At 64.5% G+C, this 21,258-nt stretch overlaps 1 protein-coding gene across 1 annotated transcript; it reads right to left on the reverse strand.

The window, feature by feature from the left end:
* Positions 1–225: 225 nt before the first annotated feature.
* On the reverse strand, positions 226–20,658 carry EML3 (EMAP like 3). The gene is made up of 24 exons (XM_075130475.1): positions 20,303–20,658; positions 16,590–16,757; positions 16,269–16,356; positions 15,431–15,874; positions 14,812–14,925; positions 10,975–11,003; positions 10,764–10,799; positions 10,264–10,387; positions 9,839–9,988; positions 9,468–9,537; positions 9,084–9,194; positions 8,535–8,630; positions 7,796–7,930; positions 7,494–7,632; positions 6,753–6,904; positions 5,230–5,355; positions 4,821–4,952; positions 4,462–4,529; positions 4,067–4,155; positions 3,719–3,816; positions 3,368–3,455; positions 3,030–3,128; positions 1,622–1,752; positions 226–1,045 (listed from the first exon to the last, which is right to left on the reverse strand). Exons 1-24 carry the CDS (start codon positions 20,346–20,348, stop codon positions 848–850), a joined length of 2,931 nt encoding a protein of 976 aa, XP_074986576.1. The 5' UTR covers positions 20,349–20,658; the 3' UTR covers positions 226–847.
* Between the last annotated feature and the right edge of the window lie 600 nt (positions 20,659–21,258).

Below are 21,258 nucleotides of genomic sequence, written 5' to 3' on the forward strand. Positions count from 1 at the left end.
CTCAGCATGCTCCCCCCTCCCCCACATCCTCAGGGCGGTGTTAACAGTGATCCCTGCACTGTACCATCCTAACGCAGGCTAGCCCCACCCTCTGCTGCCCCTAGCATGCCTTCCTCTCCCCCACCCCACTGCTGTGGCCCCTGCCCACAGCCTTATGCCCCCCACCCCGTACCACTGCTGTGTGCCTACTCCCCAACCCTGACAGGAAGGAGACAGGAGCCCAGCCCCTGATGCCAAGGCTTTATTGCTGCCTCTCACAGTGTTCAGCGTCTTGCTGCTCTGGCGCAGCCGGGAATGTAAACGAAGCGGGGAGAGCAGTGTCCTGCTTCTCCAGGCTTGGTCCCAGCATTGGGGTCAGCCCTCAGGCCCCTGGAGGGAGAGAGTGTCCCCAGGTGGACAGGCCCCATCGTACACATGTTCTGGGAACGGAGTGAGGGTAGATAAGGGACAGCCCCAGCCCTAAAGATAGGCTGCCTCCATTAACACCCACATGGTTCCCCTAACCCCATAAGTTCCCCTGCCAGACACCCCCCGGCCCCAGCCCTCATGCAATGAGGACTTCAAGGCAAGAGCCCCAATCCCAGCACCCTCCCAGCTGAGCCCCTGGGCCCTGGTGGTGGGAGCTGCCAACAGGCCCTCGGCCCTGCCCCACCACTCTGACCTGTGCTGGGCCCTGAGCAGAATCCAGGCCTGCCCCCCAGTGTTAATGAAGCAGGTCGCATTATTAGCACGCGTTAGTCCCAGGGGGTGGGGGAACCCTCTGGCTGGGCCTGGCTCGCTGGGATCCATGTGCCAGGGCTGTCCAGGCCCACAGGCAATGAGGCTTGGTCCCTGCAGTGTCTCCAGCTCAGGCGCAGCCCCCAGCCTCCTGGGAAGAGAGGGAGGCAGAGGAGAGCGAGCAGCTGTGGGGGAGGCTGCCTCCCAGCACCCGCCACTGGAAGATGCTGGTGTCCTTGCCCCCCAGTGAGACCAGGTGGCTGTCATCATTCGTGAAGCGCACATTAGTCACGTGGCTCCCGTGGCCCCCATACACGTGGCTGGGCGCCTGCAAGAGAGAACAAGGGAGTGGGGTCAGGCGTGGGCGCTGCCAATGGTCTTCCACCCCACCCAGAACCTCCAGAGTGTTCCCCAACCCCCTGGTCAAGGCCCTTGGGCTCTGCCACTACCCCCAGGACCTCCCAGAACCACACCGATACCCCAGTTGAGACCCCCCCCACCCCACTCAGAACCCCCAGAGATACCCCATTCCCCTGCCCAAGATCCTACAGAGACTCCCTGATCCCCTGGGATGTCCCCTCATAGAGTCCCCAGTTCCCTGCCCAAGACCCCCTGGGCATCCCCACACCCCAAACCATCAGGGCAGTCCCCAGCCAATGGGAAAAGGGGCAGACAAAATCCCTAGTTAATCTTCCACCCTACACCCTTCATGCCTCCTCTCACCTCGGCCCTGGGGTCAGGGGTTAATCCCACCCCACCAGTCTCATTTTGGCCCTGGCACAGGTTTAACTCCCCTTCCCTGCCAGTCTCACTTCAGTCCTGGCACAGGGGTTAACCCCCCATCCCTGCCAGTCTCAGCTTGGCCCTGGCACAGGGTTAACCCCCCAATCCCTACCAGTCTCACCTTGGCCCTGGCACAGGGGTACTGGAACAGATGCACCTTGCAGAAGTCATCTGCCACAGCGACTACACGCTCGTTGTGGGAGCGGCACAGGGAGTTGATGTCTGTGCCATCCGAGCCGTCCGGCCACACACCTGCATGGGAGAGACACGACAGCAAGTTAAAGAAGTATGGGCTGGATGAATGGACTATAAGGTGGATAGAAAGCTGGCTAGATTGTTGGGCTCAACGGGTAGTGATCAATGGCTCCATGTCTAGTTGGCAGCCGGTATCAAGTGGAGTGCCCCAAGGGTTGGTCCTCGGGCCGGTTTTGTTCAATATCTTCATAAATGATCTGGAGGATGGTGTGGATTGCACCCTCAGCAAGTCTGCAGATGACACTAAACTGGGAGGAGAGGTAGATACGCTGGAGGGTAGGGATAGGATACAGAGGGACCTAGACAAATTGGAGGATTGGGCCAAAAGAAATCTGATGAGGTTCAACAAGGACAAGTGCAGAGTCCTGCACTTAGGACGGAAGAATCCAATGCACAGCTACAGACTAGGGACCGAATGGCTTGGCAGCAGTTCTGCAGAAAAGGACCTAGGGGTGACAGTGGACGAGAAGCTGGATATGAGTCAACAGTGTGCCCTTGTTGCCAAAAAGGCCAATGGCATTTTGGGATGTATAAGTAGGGGCATTGCCAGCAGATCGAGAAACATGATCGTTCCCCGCTATTCGACACTGGTGAGGCCTCATCTGAAGTACTGGGTCCAGTTTTGGGCCCCACACTACAAGAAGGATGTGGAAAAATTGGAAAGAGTCCAACAAAGGGCAACAAAAATGATTAGGGGACTGGAACACATGAGTTATGAGGAGAGGCTGAGGGAACTGGGGATGTTTAGTCTGCAGAAGAGAAGAATGAGGCGGGATTTGATAACTGCTTTCAACTACCTGAAAGGGGGTTCCAAAGAGGATGGATCTAGACTGTTCTCAGTGGTAGCAGATGACAGAACAAGGAGTAATGGTCTCAAGTTGCAGTGGGGGAGATTTAGGTTGGATATTAGGAAAAACTTTTTCACTAGGAGGGTGGTGAAACACTGGAAGGCGTTACCTAGGGAGGTGGTGGAATCTCCTTCCTTAGAAGTTTTTAAGGTCAGGCTTGACAAAGCCCTGGCTGGGATGATTTAGTTGGGGATTGGTCCTGCTTTGAGCAGGGGGTTGGACTAGATGACCTCCTGAGGTCCCTTCCAACCCTGATATTCTATGATTGATTCTATGACATGCTAGTGCTCCTTCCTGACCATGGCTCTCAGAGCCCCTGGGACCACTTTCCCCCCAGCTACACTCTTCTCTCTCCCTTCTCCCAGGGACCCTTCGTACCCCGACGCTCGCCCTCTCCCCCCACATCCCATGGGCCCCAACCCTCACCAAAAACGTGGAAGCCCAGCACGCAGGTGTACGACGCCCACTCCCGGTCGCGGCTCTCAAAGCGATTCCTCAACAGCTTGCAGCCGCCAGCCACATCCCCTGCAAACCGGGGAGAGACACGCGGGGTTAGGGTCCCACTGCAGAAACAGGCACTGCCACATGAGGGCACGGCTCCCAGCCACAGGTACTCAAGGAACGACACACACACTTGTCCCAGGTCACCAGAGCCACCTCCACCCATGACGGAAGCTTATGGACAGGCCCATGCACAACGAGGGCGACTCACACCCAGGCACCAGGGTGACGGGCTCCTGAGCACCCCCATTCCCGGCACTCACAGTAGAGGATCTCGTAGTCTCCCGAGTTGGACATGATGAACTTGCTGTCCTTGGACCAGTCCAGGTGGGTGATGAAACTGGAGTGTCCCTGGGCGGAGGGGGAAGAACAGGGGCATCAAAGCCAGTTACTCAAGGATCCCCCCAGCCCTGCCTCAGGCATCTCTCAAGGGGGCACAATCCAGGGGCCTGAAATTATACACCCCCCTTGCTCCCAGGACCCGCCCCTCATCTCCCAGAGACCCTCTCCCCTTCCCTCCTCCACCTTTGGTCCAGTGACCTCCTCCACCATCCCAGTAGCCCCATCCTCCCCAGCCTCCTCCTGGCAGCCCTCTCTCCTTGGCCCCCCCTCACCGTGCAGCGGCCGAAACGGCTGTACTTGCGTTCCCCCTCCCCCACGCTGTAGATGTAGATGAAGTTGTCGTGGGAGCCGATGGCCAGGAACTCACCGTCTGCAAGGGGGAGAAAAGAGAGGTGGGAAGGGGCCACGTGGGGGGCAGCTGCAAAAGGGGGGCAGAGGAGGTGGTGGAAACAGAGCCATGGGGGATGGGGAGAATGGGAAGAACTTGCTGTCTCTACAACGTGGGGAAGATGGGGTGGGAATGGGGCCATGGAGCGGTGAGGGACGGAGGGAGCCAGAGCTGTAGTGGGGGAGAAACCTGGTGGGAATGGGGCCTGCAGGGGAAGGGAGGGGGGTCTGACCTGGTGAATAGCGCACCACTGAGAGCTGCTCGTTCCCGTCTGAGCCCCCTGACAGCACCTGCCGTGTCTCTGTGTCCAGCACCAGCCACCTGGGGGGGCACAGGAGGGGGTCAGAGCTCCCGTGGCACCGGATGTGCAGACACAGAGAGAGAACCCCGCCCCGGGGAGAAGGGGCAACAGAGGGGGGGTTTCCGACCCTGGGGGCAAACCCTTAACCCCAGGGGGCCAGATTCAGGGAGTGGGGTCACAGCCCCAAATCTCAGGGTCCTGCTTGCAAGGCCACCAGTAGCCCCTCAACCCCTTTGGGTGTGACTCCAGTGGGGTGGGAAGGGCTTCCCCAGCACCCCCTGAGGGGCCAGAATGGGGGCAATGGGGGGGGGTGGAGAGAGAGTTACCGTCCAGTGTTGAGTCCTACAGCCACCACCCGGCCACTGGGGTGGAAATCAGCGCAGAGCCCGGTCTCCTGCGGGGGAGAGACACCCTGTAAGGACCTTGACCCTCCTCCTACCCACCCCACCCCACCTCCTCAGGCAGTACCTCCAAGGTGAGGCTCCAGCCCATTGCATCCCCCATCCCCACCAGGGTGGTAACTCCAGGGGGAGGCTCCAGCCCACTGCGTTCCCCATCCCCCCTGGGGCGGTACCTCCAAGGGGAGGATCCAGCCCACTGCATTCCCCATCCCCCTCAGGATGGTACCTTCAGGGTGAGGCTCCAGGCTGCCGTGAACCCCCCCCCATTCCCCCCAGGGCGGTACCTCCAGGGTGAGGCTCCAGGCCGCCGTGTGCTCCCCGCTGTCCCACATGCAGACCTGCCTGTCATGCCCGCAGGTGAGGAAGAGGCTCCGTGAGGGGTGGGTGGCCAAGCCCCACAGCTCGTCCGTGTGACCCTGAAACCAAGGAAAGCCTGAGGGGGACAGGTGGGGACCTAGCTCACCCTGTTGTACGCTGCTGTCCATGACCTCAATCCCATCTCTCCCTCCCCCCCACTGCTCCCCAGTCCCCAACCCATCTGTCCCCCTTGCCACTCCAGAGGGCCCCCTGCTTTCCCAAGCACCCCCCACCCTGCTGCACCCCCATACTCCTCCCCATATCCCCTCCCTTTCCCAAGCCCTCCCACAGCCCCTCAGTCTCTGTAGCCCCAAGGCTCCCCAGCTCCCCGCTCACCTGGATAATGGGGGTGAAGCCAGCAGCCAGACTGCCCCTGAGCAGCGCGTTGCGCGTAGTCCCAACCAGCAGCTCAGCCCCGGGGCCCTCGACAATGGTGCGCACAGCCCCAAACTGCTCCGGGATCTGGGGGGCACAAGGGGCTGACTGAGCAGGGTGGGGACAGCAGGAGCCACAGATCCCCCCACATGCTCACTGCAGATCCTGATCCCCACCCATGACTCCTACAGACCTCTTCCCCTCCAGCAGATCCCCCCTCCTCCCACCCACAGCCTCCTGCTGCACCCCGGACACGCCTCCGGCAGATCCTGAGCTCCTACCCATGACTTCTATAGTTTTCCAACCATGCCCCCCACAGATCCCCAGCTCCTGCAGCCCCCTCACCAACCCTCCAGACACCCCCTGCCCACCCCTGCAGATCCCCACCCGCACCCACTACAGCCCCCTCACTGACCCCTCAAACACTTCCTGCCCACTGTCAGAAAGTGGAGATTTTCCCTTGTTATGTTGTATGTGAGTTTTACTGTTTTGCATGAATACTGTGTGTGCCTCAGTTTCCCTGTGTGCTGCACCAATACCTCGGTGGTGGGAATAGGGGTGTGTGACTTTGGCTGAGACCTCTGGGGCAGGTGAGGCTGCTCCAGCTGCCTGCACATATAACCAGTGCCCTTCATAACCGGAAACCCAGGAGGGGGATGCAACCAGGTGACTGCCCAGGAAGTGAGACAAAGAGGAGGACCACCAATGGGGGTGTCTGAGGTCAGGTTGCTGGAAGCTGGCAGTCTGCTTGGGGGAACTGGAAGGGGGGGAGTCTAGGGCTTCTGGTCCAAGACTTCCCAAGTTGGACTTGTCTGAAAGTCACTGATTTCTCTGCTAACAAATTCTGTGTTCCTGTCAACTAATAAACCTTCCGTTTTACTGGCTGGCTGAGAGTCCCATCTGACAGTGGAGTTGGGGTGCAGGGCCCTCTGGCTTCCTCAGGAGCCCCACCTGTGCAGAATTGCTGCGGGAAGCGCATGGTATGGAAGGGGAAGCTAAATGCTCTAAGGTCAGACCCAGGAAGGTGGAAGTTGTGTAAGCTTCTTGCCCTGGAGACAGTCTGCTCAGAGAAAGGAGGCTTCCCCAGAGTCCTGGATGGCTTCATATGAAATAGTTCCAGAGCATTGCCCGGTGACTTCGTGACACCCACCCCCCCACCACTACAGACCCCTCTCCGACCCCCAAACTCCTCCCCTGCTGCTCTGCCAACAGATCCTGCAGGCAAATCCCCATCCATCTCCATGTCCAAACGCAGATCCCCTTGCCCAACGCCTGCATACACCCCAACCCGCCCCACAGATCCCCCTGCCCATCCCCCCTCCAACACTAGCAGATTCTGACCCCATGATCCCCCAGATTCTGCCTCCTACAATCCCCTGTGGATCCCCCATGCTCACCCTCACCCCAGTCCCATGCAGATGCCACCCCAAGGACCACTGCCCTGTTCCCGCTTTGGATCTGAGCCCATCGGACTCCCCCCTCACCTCCACCTCCTGAAGCAGGGCAAGGCTGGGGCTCCAGTGCACAAGGCGCCGGTCCTTCCCACCCCCACTCAGCACTGAGCCGTCGCGCCGCAAGCAGAGCGAGAAGATGCTCCCTTCGTGTGCCCGGGTCTGATGCCCGATCTGGTAGGTCTCTGCAATGGGGTGGTGGGGTCATTGCTGGGCCCTCTCCCCCCGACCCCTCCCAGCCCAGGGGGATCCCTGCATCCCTCCACTCCAGGTCCCCTCCACTCTCACCCCCCCAGCCCAGGGGTCTGTGCAGGCCTCCCCCCAGCCCAGGGGTCCCAGCCTCCAAGCCCAGGGGTCTGTGCAGGCCTCCCCCAAGCCCAGGGATCCCTGCCCCCAAGCCCAGGGATCCCTGCCCCCAAGCCCAGGGGTCTGTGCAGGCCTCCCCGCAGCCCAGGGATCCCTGCCCCCAAGCCCAGGGGTCTGTGCAGGCCTCCCCCCAGCCCAGGGATCCCTGCCCCCAAGCCCAGGGGTCTGTGCAGGCCTCCCCCCAGCCCAGGGATCCCTGCCCCCAAGCCCAGGGGTCCCTGCCCCCAAGCCCAGGGGTCTGTGCAGGCCTCCCCCCAGCCCAGGGATCCCTGCCCCCAAGCCCAGGGGTCTGTGCAGGCCTCCCCCCAGTCCAGGGGTCCCTGCTCTCCAGCCCAGGGGTCTGTGCAGGTGTCCCTCCAGTCCAGGGGTCTGTGCAGCTGCAGCCCCCCCCCCCCATCTCCCCAATACCTTTGGCGCCCTTGCCCAGTGTGCGGATGTCGGCGGCCGTGCGCGCCCAGGTCAGGATATTCCCCTCTGAGTCCCCCGTCAGCACATCCCCATTGGCATCAAACAGAAAGCACTGGATGAACTTGGGCTTCTTGTACTTCTAGAAATGGGGGGGGGAGAGAAGTGAATTGAGGGGGGTGCTCTCGGGGCAGCCAGGCTCAACCCCTCACAGGCTGAGCCCAGAGTCCTTCCCCAGCCAGGTTCAGCACAGGCCCCTGACCCGGCTGAGAACTGCCCCCTCCAGCCAGCCCCCAGCCCCTCACCCCGAAGATGCCCTGCTTCTTGCTCAGGGTGCTGCCACTCCAGGTCCAGAAGTAGACGTGGGATTTCCCACTGGTGATGAAGTTGCTACTGTCCTGGGGGTTGAACTCCACCGTGAACACGGACTCGTTGGTGCTCTGGAGAGGGGAGAGAAGAGGCATGACAGGACAGGGGGCAACTGGAGGGACAGGGACATGTGGGGATTGTGGGTGCCCAGCAGGATTCTGTGTGGGGTCACCAAGGGTGGGGATGGGGAGACCCCTCATTGCTCCTCTCCCGCCAGTGGATGGCACCAGGGGCAGGGGGACGCCCATGGGCTGGGGGGGTCCCTTGCTGAGTTTTGGGTGGCACCTCTACCCCAGGGGAGTCCTCCTTCTGCGGCCAGCTCCATCCCCAGGGAAGGGAGATCTATGCACAGCCCAGACTCAGACCCTTGGCCCAGCCCAGGGTCCCTGCGTGGTGGTGGGGGGGAAGCACAATGACCTCAGCTCCCCAAATATGTACAGGTTGCCATGGAGACAGCACCCAAAAAGCAGGAGCAGCACTGCAGCGTCACCCAGTGAAGGAGAGCGGGGGCTGCAGCCCGGACGCCTGGTTTCTCTTCCCAGCTCTGGGAGGGGAGTAGGAGCTAGTGGCTGAGAGCAGGGATGGGGGCTTGGAATCAGGACTCCTGGGTTCTGTTCCTTGTGGTCCCCCCACCCCTGCAATGCTATGCAGCCTTGGGTCTGCCCCCTGGCTCACCTTGATCTCGGCCTGCTTGGTGCCACGGGCACAGTCCCATACTGACAGCATGTGTTCGTTGGAGTCGTCCACCACGCACAGATAGGCCCCCTGGTCCTGCAGATGGCAGCCGGGAAGGACAGTTGCCAATGGGGGCTCCTCAAGAATGGAATATGCGGACACAGGGGCGTAGGGAACATGCAAAGGGATGTGGGGGGTCTGGATAGGGGACACAAATTCCCTCCCCACCCCCTCCAAATTCCCCCCCCCCCAATTCCCCCTCCCCACCACAACTGCACAGCCCAGGCCCCCAGCACAGCCAGGGCTGACAAGGACTGGGAGGGGAGGGGGAATTGGGGGCACTCCAGCCGGGTTCACCTCCTGTCAGGCTGTCCTGAGGGAGTCCTGCCCCCCAAGAGCCCAAGGGGGCAAGGAAGGATCCAAGCTGAGGTGGGGCAATGGGACAGTGTGGGGCAGGGATCTGAGTTGGGGGTGGAGAAAGGGAGGGCAGGGTGACGGGAGATGTGAGGCAGGGAACCGAGCGGGGGCAGGGCTAGCACTTGGACTCACAGCAGTGGAGAAGGCAAGGGAGCCAACGCCTCGCTCAAAGCTCCCCAGGCCAATCTGCTGCAGGGTGAGCAGCGTGGAGGAGTCCCAGATGTGAACGAAGGGCTGCAGGGGCTGCAAGAGAGGAGATGGGTCAGGACAGACACAGGAGGTGGGGGGTGTCAGGGACTTGGGGGGCAGGTCCCAGGAGGCAGGGCCTCGTGGACAGGGACCCTGTGGTAAGTCTGGCCTCCTGCACTGAGACCCCTGCTCTCCCCACCCTGCGGGGCCAGAGCCCAGGGCGTGTCAGGGTTTCTCACCCGGCTCTCCAGGAAGCTGGCTCAGTGGGACTCCCCTAAATCCTACTCTGGGACAGCCCTGCAGGATCCGTCCCCCCTCGGTGGGTACCTTGCCATCCTTGTCCACGCCAGCAGTCTGCCCTGTGGCCACACGCACTCTGTCGGGATGCACAGCCAGGCTGCAGGGGAGAGATGTGGGGAGGCGGTTATCGGCTCAAAAACTCAGGGGCCACAGCCAGGGTGGAGAGACCAGCCTGGGACCCCCCCCCCCCACGTGCCCTTGCCGCAGTGGGCGACCCCTGTGCCCTCGCCTGGGTCTCCACTTCAGTCCGTGCCCCCATGTACGCTCCCTCCGACATAGTTGGTGCTCCCCAGCCGCTCTGTGCCCCAGCGTACTCCCCATCTCCCGCAGTCAGCGCCCCCCAGGCCCTGGCCATCGGTCCACAACCCGCCCCCTGGCACGCTGCCCCGGGCGCTCACCATCGCACGCAGTCAGTGTGGCGCAGGTAATGGCGCTGGCTGCGGCCCTGGATGTGGTACAGCACCACCACGCAGGCGATGAAGTAAACCAGCTCCCCTGAGGCCAGGACGTAAAGATTGGAGCGGCTGTCCCGGCCGCGGTACCCATAGCTGGGCGGGCCCGTCAAGGAGCACAGAGGGGAGCGAGGGGGCCGCCAGCCAGCCCCAGGGCTGGGGAAACAGAGGGACACAGTGCACCCTGTGGGGGCGGGGAGGCCAGGGGCACAGCGCCCTTTGGAGGGGGGACACAGCGCACCCTGGGGGTGGGGGGCAGCACAGCGCTCTCTGGAGGGAGCAGGGGACATCGTGCTCTAGGGGGAGCTGTGCTGCCTGGGGCAGGGCAGGTGCGGGCTGTGGGAGGGGGGCTTTGCCCGGCTGAAGGATACACCCAGTCGAGCTGCAGGTGCTCAGGAGGCAGCTCCGCACGCAGCTCCTCGTAGTGGGAGATGCCCGATGGGATGTACATGGTGATGGGCCGGCCCCGCAGGAACATCTTGATCGAGAGGCCCTCTGGGGGATAGCGGGGGTGGGAGGGAGACAGGTCACAGCCAGCACCACCCCCCAGGCTCATCCCATGCAGCCTGCCCATGCCCACCACATCCAGCCCCCTGCCACCTCCACCCACCCCATCCCCCAAAAGCGCCACACTCCCAGGCCGTCCCACCCCCCAGGCTACACCCAACCCCCCCACACTCCATCCCGTGCACCAGTCCCACACACCCGAGCTCCTACAACACCATCCCCTGGGCTGCCCCCTCCCCCCCACAGGCACCCAGCCCCCGGGTACATCATCTCACAAGCCCCATCAAAAACATGCTTTGAGTCCCATTCCCCTGTGGCTCCAGCCACCCAGGGCAGCCTCCAATGCCTGCCCCAGCAGCCTCACCAAGGTTGTAGGTTCCACGCCGAGACCCCAAGGGCCCTGCAAGGAAACAGGGAGCGTCAAGAGATTTGGGGCCATGTGTGGCAGGACAAAGGACCAGGGCAAGGGGCTGAATTCCCTCCACACTTGCCCTCCCCACAGTGCCCAGGGCACTGGCACCAGTGGAATGACACCCCCCGGGCACTGATCACCACTCAGCTTCCCCACAGCTCACCTGGGCTCAGGTTAGGGTCCTTCATCCGGCTAGAAGGGAAAAGCAGAGCATCAGCGGGGGGGGCTGTAGGGAGTGGGCTCTGGCTCTAACTGTGGGGAGTGGAGCAGGGGGAGCTCTATGCAGCAGAGTGTGTGGGGGGGTGGGGGGGGCGTGTTCCAGAAGGCATCGTAGCGGGGGGCAGGGTGTGCGTGGTGGGGGCCGTTCCCAGCAGGGATCGCTGCGGGGCGGCAGGGTGTGCGTGGTGGGGGCCGTTCCCAGCAGGGATCGCTGCGGGGCGGCAGGGTGTGCGTGGTGGGGGCCGTTCCCAGCAGGGATCGCTGCGGGGCGGCAGGGTGTGCGTGGTGGGGGCCGTTCCCAGCAGGGATCGCTGCGGGGCGGCAGGGTGTGCGTGGTGGGGGCCGTTCCCAGCAGGGATCGCTGCGGGGCGGCAGGGTGTGCGTGGTGGGGGCCGTTCCCAGCAGGGATCGCTGCGGGGCGGCAGGGTGTGCGTGGTGGGGGCCGTTCCCAGCAGGGATCGCTGCGGGGCGGCAGGGTGTGCGTGGTGGGGGCCGTTCCCAGCAGGGATCGCTGCGGGGCGGCAGGGTGTGCGTGGTGGGGGCCGTTCCCAGCAGGGATCGCTGCAGGGGGCCGGGTGTGCGTGGTGCGGGCCGTTCCCAGCAGGGATCGCTGCAGGGGGCAGGGTGTGCGTGGTGGGGGCCGTTCCCAGCAGGGATCGCTGCGGGGCGGCAGGGTGTGCGTGGTGGGGGCCGTTCCCAGCAGGGATCGCTGCGGGGCGGCAGGGTGTGCGTGGTGGGGGCCGTTCCCAGCAGGGATCGCTGCGGGGCGGCAGGGTGTGCGTGGTGGGGGCCGTTCCCAGCAGGGATCGCTGCGGGGCGGCAGGGTGTGCGTGGTGGGGGCCGTTCCCAGCAGGGATCGCTGCGGGGCGGCAGGGTGTGCGTGGTGGGGGCCGTTCCCAGCAGGGATCGCTGCGGGGCGGCAGGGTGTGCGTGGTGGGGGCCGTTCCCAGCAGGGATCGCTGCGGGGGGCAGGGTGTGCGTGGTGGGGGCCGTTCCCAGCAGGGATCGCTGCGGGGGGCAGGGTGTGCGTGGTGGGGGCCGTTCCCAGCAGGGATCGCTGCGGGGGGCAGGGTGTGCGTGGTGGGGGCCGTTCCCAGCAGGGATCGCTGCGGGGGGCCGGGTGTGCGTGGTGGGGGCCGTTCCCAGCAGGGATCGCTGCGGGGGGCCGGGTGTGCGTGGTGGGGGCCGTTCCCAGCAGGGATCGCTGCGGGGGGCCGGGTGTGCGTGGTGGGGGCCGTTCCCAGCAGGGATCGCTGCGGGGGGCCGGGTGTGCGTGGTGGGGGCCGTTCCCAGCAGGGATCGCTGCGGGGGGCAGGATGTGCGTGGTGGGGGCCGTTCCCAGCAGGGATCGCTGCGGGGGGCCGGGTGTGCGTGGTGGGGGCCGTTCCCAGCAGGGATCGCTGCAGGGGGCCGGGTGTGCGTGGTGCAGGCTGTTCCCAGCAGGGATCGCTGCAGGGGGCCGGGTGTGCGTGGTGGGGGCCGTTCCCAGCAGGGATCGCTGCAGGGGGCCGGGTGTGCGTGGTGGGGGCCGTTCCCAGCAGGGATCGCGGCAGGGGGCCGGGTGTGCGTGGTGCGGGCTGTTCCCAGCAGGGATCGCTGCAGGGGGCCGGATGTGCGTGGTGGGGGCCGTTCCCAGCAGGGATCGCTGCGGGGCGGCAGGGTGTGCGTGGTGGGGGCCGTTCCCAGCAGGGATCGCTGCGGGGCGGCAGGGTGTGCGTGGTGGGGGCCGTTCCCAGCAGGGATCGCTGCGGGGCGGCAGGGTGTGCGTGGTGGGGGCCGTTCCCAGCAGGGATCGCTGCGGGGCGGCAGGGTGTGCGTGGTGGGGGCCGTTCCCAGCAGGGATCGCTGCAGGGGGCCGGGTGTGCGTGGTGCGGGCCGTTCCCAGCAGGGATCGCTGCAGGGGGCAGGGTGTGCGTGGTGGGGGCCGTTCCCAGCAGGGATCGCTGCGGGGCGGCAGGGTGTGCGTGGTGGGGGCCGTTCCCAGCAGGGATCGCTGCGGGGCGGCAGGGTGTGCGTGGTGGGGGCCGTTCCCAGCAGGGATCGCTGCGGGGCGGCAGGGTGTGCGTGGTGGGGGCCGTTCCCAGCAGGGATCGCTGCGGGGCGGCAGGGTGTGCGTGGTGGGGGCCGTTCCCAGCAGGGATCGCTGCGGGGCGGCAGGGTGTGCGTGGTGGGGGCCGTTCCCAGCAGGGATCGCTGCGGGGCGGCAGGGTGTGCGTGGTGGGGGCCGTTCCCAGCAGGGATCGCTGCGGGGGGCAGGGTGTGCGTGGTGGGGGCCGTTCCCAGCAGGGATCGCTGCGGGGGGCAGGGTGTGCGTGGTGGGGGCCGTTCCCAGCAGGGATCGCTGCGGGGGGCAGGGTGTGCGTGGTGGGGGCCGTTCCCAGCAGGGATCGCTGCGGGGGGCCGGGTGTGCGTGGTGGGGGCCGTTCCCAGCAGGGATCGCTGCGGGGGGCCGGGTGTGCGTGGTGGGGGCCGTTCCCAGCAGGGATCGCTGCGGGGGGCCGGGTGTGCGTGGTGGGGGCCGTTCCCAGCAGGGATCGCTGCGGGGGGCAGGATGTGCGTGGTGGGGGCCGTTCCCAGCAGGGATCGCTGCGGGGGGCCGGGTGTGCGTGGTGGGGGCCGTTCCCAGCAGGGATCGCTGCAGGGGGCCGGGTGTGCGTGGTGCAGGCTGTTCCCAGCAGGGATCGCTGCAGGGGGCCGGGTGTGCGTGGTGGGGGCCGTTCCCAGCAGGGATCGCTGCAGGGGGCCGGGTGTGCGTGGTGGGGGCCGTTCCCAGCAGGGATCGCGGCAGGGGGCCGGGTGTGCGTGGTGCGGGCTGTTCCCAGCAGGGATCGCTGCAGGGGGCCGGATGTGCGTGGTGGGGGCCGTTCCCAGCAGGGATCGCTGCGGGGGGCAGGGTGTGCGTGGTGGGGGCTGTTCCCAGCAGGGATCGCCGCAGGGGGCCGGGTGTGCGTGGTGCGGGCTGTTCCCAGCAGGGATCGCTGCGGGGGGCCGGGTGTGCGTGGTGGGGGCTGTTCCCAGCAGGGATCGCTGCGGGGCGGCAGGATGTGCGTGGTGAGGGCCGTTCCCAGCAGGGATCGCTGCAGGGGGCCGGGTGTGCATGGTGGGGGCCGTTCCCAGCAGGGATCGCTGCGGGGGGCAGGATGTGCGTGGTGGGGGCCGTTCCCAGCAGGGATCGCTGCAGGGGGCCGGGTGTGCGTGGTGCGGGCCGTTCCCAGCAGGGATCGCTGCGGGGGGCCGGGTGTGCGTGGTGCGGGCCGTTCCCAGCAGGGATCGCTGCGGGGGGCAGGATGTGCGTGGTGGGGGCCGTTCCCAGCAGGGATCGCTGCGGGGGGCAGGATGTGCGTGGTGGGGGCCGTTCCCAGCAGGGATCGCTGCGGGAGGCAGGATGTGCGTGGTGGGGGCCGTTCCCAGCAGGGATCGCTGCAGGGGGCCGGGTGTGCGTGGTGGGGGCCGTTCCCAGCAGGGATCGCTGCGGGGGGCAGGGTGTGCGTGGTGGGGGCCGTTCCCAGCAGGGATCGCTGCGGGGGGCAGGATGTGCGTGGTGCGGGCTGTTCCCAGCAGGGATCGCTGCGGGGGGCAGGATGTGCGTGGTGGGGGCCGTTCCCAGCAGGGATCGCTGCAGGGGGCTGGGTGTGCGTGGTGGGGGCCGTTCCCAGCAGGGATCGCTGCGGGGGGCAGGATGTGCGTGGTGCGGGCTGTTCCCAGCAGGGATCGCCGCAGGGAGTCGGGGGCTGTTCCCAGCAAGGGGCACTGGTTCGGGGGGGTGTTGGAGTGTCCCTACTTCTCCAGGCTGCTGGAGCGTGTGAGCAGGTTGGCGGAGGATGCTGCCTTCTTGCTAAGGCGCTGCCGGGCCTTGGCCTTGTCGGGCTTGTCGGAGGAGCTGTTCCTGCGCAGGCTGGTGGGAGAGGGAGCAGTCAGGTTAACTACATGCACTGGGTGGGGGTCAGCATGAGCCATCCCCCAGCTCCCCAAGGCCAGGGCACCCGCACATGAACTCCCTTTTCCCACATCAATCCACCCACGCCCCATCTCCGGCAAAGGGGAGAATGGGGCCCTTCGTTCAGCGATTCCCAATGAGGATCTCCCCACCCCAGCTCCCCCGTGTGGGGGGCCTAAGACACAGACAGAATCTGATTTTACCAGCCCCACAGTTCAGGCTGCACTGGGGGATGCGGCTGGACACATCAACTGGAAACAGAGCCCAGGAATCCTGGTTCCCAGACAGCTTCCTTCCCCCCCCCACCTTCTGGCCCCTGTAAACACACACTCACCTACTCGAGCCCAATCCCCATTCAGAGCCCTGGCTCCCACACATCTGTTCTAACCACTAGATCCCACTCCCCTCCGAGAGCTGACACTCGAGCCCAGGTGTCCGGGTGCCCCCTCCGTGCCCCACTCACAGCTCTTTCCTGGTGCCTTTCAGGGCATGGACCGCTGGCACCGGGGAGGCTGCGGCGCTGCTGCTGCTGCTCCCCTCGGATGGGGGCTCCGGGGATAGCATCTCCTCCCTGTGGAGCTGACTCTCAGGGGGCTGGCTGCCATTTGCACTGCCCTGGAGTGGGGCGGCTGCTTCACAGTCATGGGGAGGCTCGGAGGAGTCCTGGGGGGGCCCTGTTCCCAGTATGTCAGGGGCTGAGGCTGGCTGGGGCAGGCCTAGTGGACTGTGAGGCATCCCCAGGGCATTTGGCTCTTCTGACTCAAGCCCGATCCCTGGAGAGCTCCAGCCCCACTTCACGCCCAACAAGGCCGACTCATCAGTCTGGGTCCCGGTGCTGATGGGGGCTCCCGGTGGGCGCCCTGCACCCAACTCCTCATGGCACACGACTCCCGATGCGAGCACTGGGCTGTGAACCAAAGCACCACAGCATGGGCTGAGAGAACGCCCCATGGGGTGGGAGGCCCCTCAAGTGCCCACCTCACCCCCCTCAACCTGACCACACTGCCCTCCCCAAAACCTCTTACCCTCCAGTTCCCCAGACCTGACCCCATGGCCTCTGCCTACTGTCTCCCCAAAAACACCCCCATTGCCCTGCATTCCCTCTTCACTCCCATCGGGGGGGGCTTGCCCTGGGGTCCCCTCCCCAGAACCTGGCACTCCCTCCCCCCTCAGTACTGATCCTGAACCTCAGGGTCATGCCTGCCTCATGGCCCTGGCTCTGGCCCCGGCCCCCTCCCTGTCCCTGGTCCAGAAGTCCCTAGGGTCCCTGCGCCAGGGTGGGGGCACAGCCTGGGTGATACCTGCAGCTGGCGGTCAGTGGGATCCAGGATGTCCCATGGCCCAGCGAAGGATCCAGGAACAGCCGGGTGTCCGGGACAGCATCATTCGCTGCAGGGAAATGACAGAGAAATATCAGCCCCAAGGGAAACTCCAACTCCCCAGATGGCACTAACGCTGCCCTCCACAGTGCCCTGACTGCTCCTGCCCTGGGCCCTACAGCGCCCTCTTCTGGGAGAGCCTGGGGCTGGAATAACCCAGAGCTCTGCCCACAGCCAGCGCTCCTGCCCTGCTCCCTGCAGCGCCTCCTGCTAGACTCCTATCCCAGTTCCTGTGTGTCCCACCTGACAGTAGCTGCTGCGTGAGGAGTGGGATCTGCTGGTCGTAGAGGCTGAGTCTCCGCAGTGCATCAGCCAGTGCCGATTTCACCAGCGTCAGCTCCTCCTCCTGGCTCTGCAGCCGGAGCTCCAGACTGGCCAACCGGTCGGGGCGCAGGGCTGAGATGGTCTCATCTAGCAGGGGCAGCATCAGAATCGTTAGCTCCAGCCACTTGGGCAGGTTCCTGCCCCCCAAACCAGGTTCCCTGCTCTAATCACTAGACCCAATGCCCCTCCCAGAGTGGGGACAGAACCCAGGAGTCCTGACCCACAGCCCCCTGCTGCTCTAACTCGCTAGACCCCATGCAATTCCCAGAGCTGGGGATAGAACCCAGGAGTCCTGACTTACAAGCCCCTGCTCTAATCACTAGACCCCACTCCCCTCCCAGAGCAGGGACAGAACCCAGAAGTCCTGGCTCCCAACCCCCCTCCTCTAACCTCCTCACGTGGAATGGAGCCCTGAAGACCCTTAACACCCAATCCCGAGAGAGACGGGGAAGCTGACGCCAGGGAGAAGGGGCTGGACACCGCCTGCTCACTGGGGCCACTCCCCACCCCGACACCGCATGCTGCATGGGGCGAGGACCAGAGCCCTACTTCTACCCAGGCCAGCCCCAGCGGATGAGTCCCCACATGGAGGATTGAGGAGGAACAGGAAGCCCAGGATGAAAAGGGCTGGGGGCCCTGTGCAGGGCTAGAGGGAATGGGATCCTGCCCCAGAGGGTACCCCCCCCACACACACACACACTTGGGGCAGCTCTCTGAGCAGACTGCAGCATGATAGGCTGATGACATCCACCCCCACTGCCCCACACCCCCAGCCCTGGACAGGCCCTGCTTTGTCCCTAGGGAGCTGCAGCCCCAGCCAAACACAAAGCTGCTTTCTCAATGGCATTTACAACTCCCCGCCAGGCGCCCGCCTGACAGCCCAGCCCCAGCCAGAGAGGGGAGGGCAACTGTGTGTGTGTGTGGGGGGAAGCCTGGCAAGATGCTGATCAGGAAAGCCAGGAGTTGGGCAGGCCAAGCACCAGACAGGGAGGGGCTGGGCACACTTGGCTGGGCTGGGCACCACGGGACCCCATCATTTCCCTTCCAGAGCTGGGCTAGAACCCAAGAACTCTGGCTCCCAGCCTCCCTTGTTCTAACTACTAGCCTCCAGCCCCCTCAGAGCTGAGGCTAGAACCCAGGCATCCTTGACCCATCCTGTGCCTTACACCACAAAGTTGCTTTTTCTCACAGTTCCTCATAGGAAGCGGCACCTCCCTGCAGGGAAACACGTTGGGTGACATTTTTGGGTGAGGTGCTCAGCTTGGCATTAACCCTTTGGGGCCTGGTGCTCCCTTGCCAGCTGCAGGGGGGAGATGTAGGACTGGGTGCTGGAGAATGGGGCTGCTGCCCTGGGGGTCTCCCAGCACTCTGATCTCGCTCAGCCACCCAAACCCTGGAGAGAGGCCCATGGGGAGTAGGGGCCCAGCCTGGGGGAATAGACCCAAAGAAGAAGAAGGGGTCAGCTTGGGAGATGGGTCCAGGGGCAGGCCTCGGGAATAGGCCTGGAGCTGGTGGGGGCAGGCCTGGAGGAGTGTGGGGCTGAGCTGGGTGCTTTCCCATTTCCTGGCTTCCCTCCACCACCGCACATTTGTCTACATGGGCTTGGATCTGGTGCCATCAGTAGGACAAGCTGGATCTGGGGAGATGGGATTGGGGGGGCCGGGGGGAGAGCCTGAGTTTGTGAATCCAACATCCAACACCCCGGCCAACAAAGCCCCTGAACCCAGCCCTCAGCCCTGGTCCTGCCCCACTGGGGTCGCACCTCCTAGGGGTTCTGTTCCCTGGACACGGGGACTGCCCAAGGGTGCTGGAACAATTTTTATAGTGGGGGTGCTGACAGTGCAAATCATGGAAACCAGGTCTTTGGTGTTTATTATTACTACTTCAAGCACCTGCAGCCCACCTAGTTCCACCACCACTGGGACATGGGCCGAGGGGAGGGGGGGGGGAAGGTCTTCTGGTCCCCCCCCCCATGTGCCTATGGGATCTGTGCTACAACATGAACCCCAGCAGGGACTGGCTAGAGCTGGAGGGGGGGAGGGGACAAAGGGACCTGTTAGTTTCTGTGCCCCTGATGGGCAGACCCAGGCTAGAGAGAGCCCCCCCCCCTTTCAGGACCCAAGTCCCTGGCCCTCTGCACATAAGGAGGGGGAGAGGGGTGGGGTTGAGGGAGCAGCTGCCAGTGTGAGGTGGGGCAGGTCGCCAGGACTGATGGGACCTTTGGACCCAGTGCATGATGCTACCCAACCTTTGGACTTGGAGTGTGGGGCAAGGCCAGCCCCAGGCCAGGAGCCCCACCAGCCTGGTGGTCCAATGGCAGGGGAGCCCTGTAAAGCAGCAGAGTTGGGGGAGGAGCCCAGACAGACACCACCTGAACTCCCTCCTCTGATCCCCCTAGTTCTGACCAGTGACCTGACACCCCGCTCTCCAGTCTTCCCCCCTTCCCCATGTCTCTGGGCTGGGTTGCCTTGGCGCTGGCTGTTGCAATATCTGGGCCGAAGCAGTAGCTTCCTCCTGGCTTCAGGATGGAGAGGAAGCACTGATGTTTCCAGGCAGTACCAGGGGTGCTATGGGGAGCCAACAATCCTGCAGAGAGGGGGCACACAGCCCCACTGCAGACGCTAGGCCAGCCTGTCCAGAGATGGAAGGAGGCCAGCTTTGCAGTTAAGGGACTGGACCGGGAGCCAGGCTGCCTGGGTTCTATCCCCAGCTTCGGGACAGGGGGGTATTGTGGGTTGGAGGGGCACTAGGAACCAAGACTCTTGGATTTATTCCCAGCTCTGTGTGTGTCCCTAGGGATCTTTCTGAGCCTCAGTTCCCCCATCTGTGAAATGGATAAAGCTATGGCTGAGTCACTGTGGAGAGAAAGGTGCAATGGGGAAGGGTGGTTTGGCAGGTTGGGAGTATTTGGGGGGGCATCAGAGAGAAGGGGACCCCAAAACAGGAATTTCAAACTCTGTCCTAGAAGGAAAAGCTTCCCACTCCCCCCCCAGCACAACATGCATCCCTCCACACACACACAACCCCTGCCTTCTTGTGCACACCCTAGCACCTTCCTTATACACACCCTCCCCCACCCAGCCCACTCCCCTCCACACACAGTGCCCCCAATAACTGAGCCCCCACCTCCTTCCCAGGCAGTGCATTCTCCTCCACACAGACCCCCTACACAAAGTACATCTTTCCACACACCCTCAAGTACCCTCCATGCAGCCAACACCCCCACTCCTCTGCAAACACAGAGCACCCTCCAGCTGACCAATATCCCCTGCACCCCCACAATACACCCCATAGACCCCCAAACACCTGCATCCCCCTTCCCCAGGCCATGCTCTCCCCATAACACCCCCCAAACACACCCCCTTCTCATGGTCCCCAAACTCTTGCATCCCCACCCCGACCCCATGCACACATTGCACCCCCACACCCTCCCCATGTACCCCAACACGTCCCCGCCCCGCCAGGCCCCCGGCTCCCACCCGCACAGCGCCCCCTCCAGCCCCCGACCCGCTAGCGGGCCCCGGGCGGAACACGGGCCCCGGGCGGTCTGGAGCGCGGGGGAGCCGCGCCTGGGAGCTGGCACCTCGGGCCGCCCCGGGCCCCAGCCCTTTGGCCAGGCCCCCCGCACTTACCCGCGGGGCTGTGGTTCGAGCACCGGTCCATAGCGCCGCGGGCCATGCGCCCCTGGCGCCCCGACTCGCCGTGTGAGCGCCAGGGAGGCAGCGAGCGCTGGGGCCGCTGCTCCCCCACCCCAGGAAGCGGCGCGCCGTGTCATTTCCCCTTCGCAGCCCGGGCCCGATCCCGGTGTGACTCCGGATTCGCCCGGCTAGGGGCAGGCAGGGGGGTTAACGCTTCGCTGCCCGGAGCCGCGAGCGACTCCAGCGACAAACCCGGAGGTGAGAGTTGTGGGACGAAGAGCCCAGGAACTGAGAGCCCCCAAAGGCGAAAGGGCACCCAGAGAGACAGGGCATGGTGGGGAACGGAAGGGGACCCAGGAGTCCTGGCTCCCTGTACCCTCTACCACGAGACCCCACAGCCACTCCTTTCCCGGAGCAGAGGCTAGAACCCAGGAGTCCTAGCTCACAACCCCCACCCACTCACACACAAACCAGACCCCACTCCCCTCTCAGAACTAGAGGACAGAACCCAGGTGCATTGATTCCCAGCACTCACCACCTCCAACCACTAGACCCCACTCCCCTCCTAGAGGCTGGGATTAAATTTAAGCTCCGGGCTCCCAAGCCCACCGCCACCACACACACAGTAACTACTAGACACAGACCACTCTCCTCCCCACGCTGGAAAATTAACCCAGGAGTCCAGGCGCCCAGCCTCCTGCTCTAACCACTAGACCCTACTCCCCTCCCTGAGCCCGGGATAGAATCCAGGAACCCTGCCCCCCAGCCCTCTTAACAGGGTGAGGGGTGACACTGAATGGGAGGGAGCCCCCCACATATGGGATGCACTGGATCACCTGGGCACGGATAGTAATGTCCCATCCACCTCTGGATTGGAGGAGCCAAGGGCTGGGGGCCGTGGCATTGCTAGCCCACTAGGAGCCCTAGGCAGGAATATTCCCCTCCCCCCA

This window comes from Caretta caretta, chromosome 7 (assembly GCF_965140235.1).
Source record: "Caretta caretta isolate rCarCar2 chromosome 7, rCarCar1.hap1, whole genome shotgun sequence".
NCBI lineage: Eukaryota > Metazoa > Chordata > Testudines > Cheloniidae > Caretta > Caretta caretta.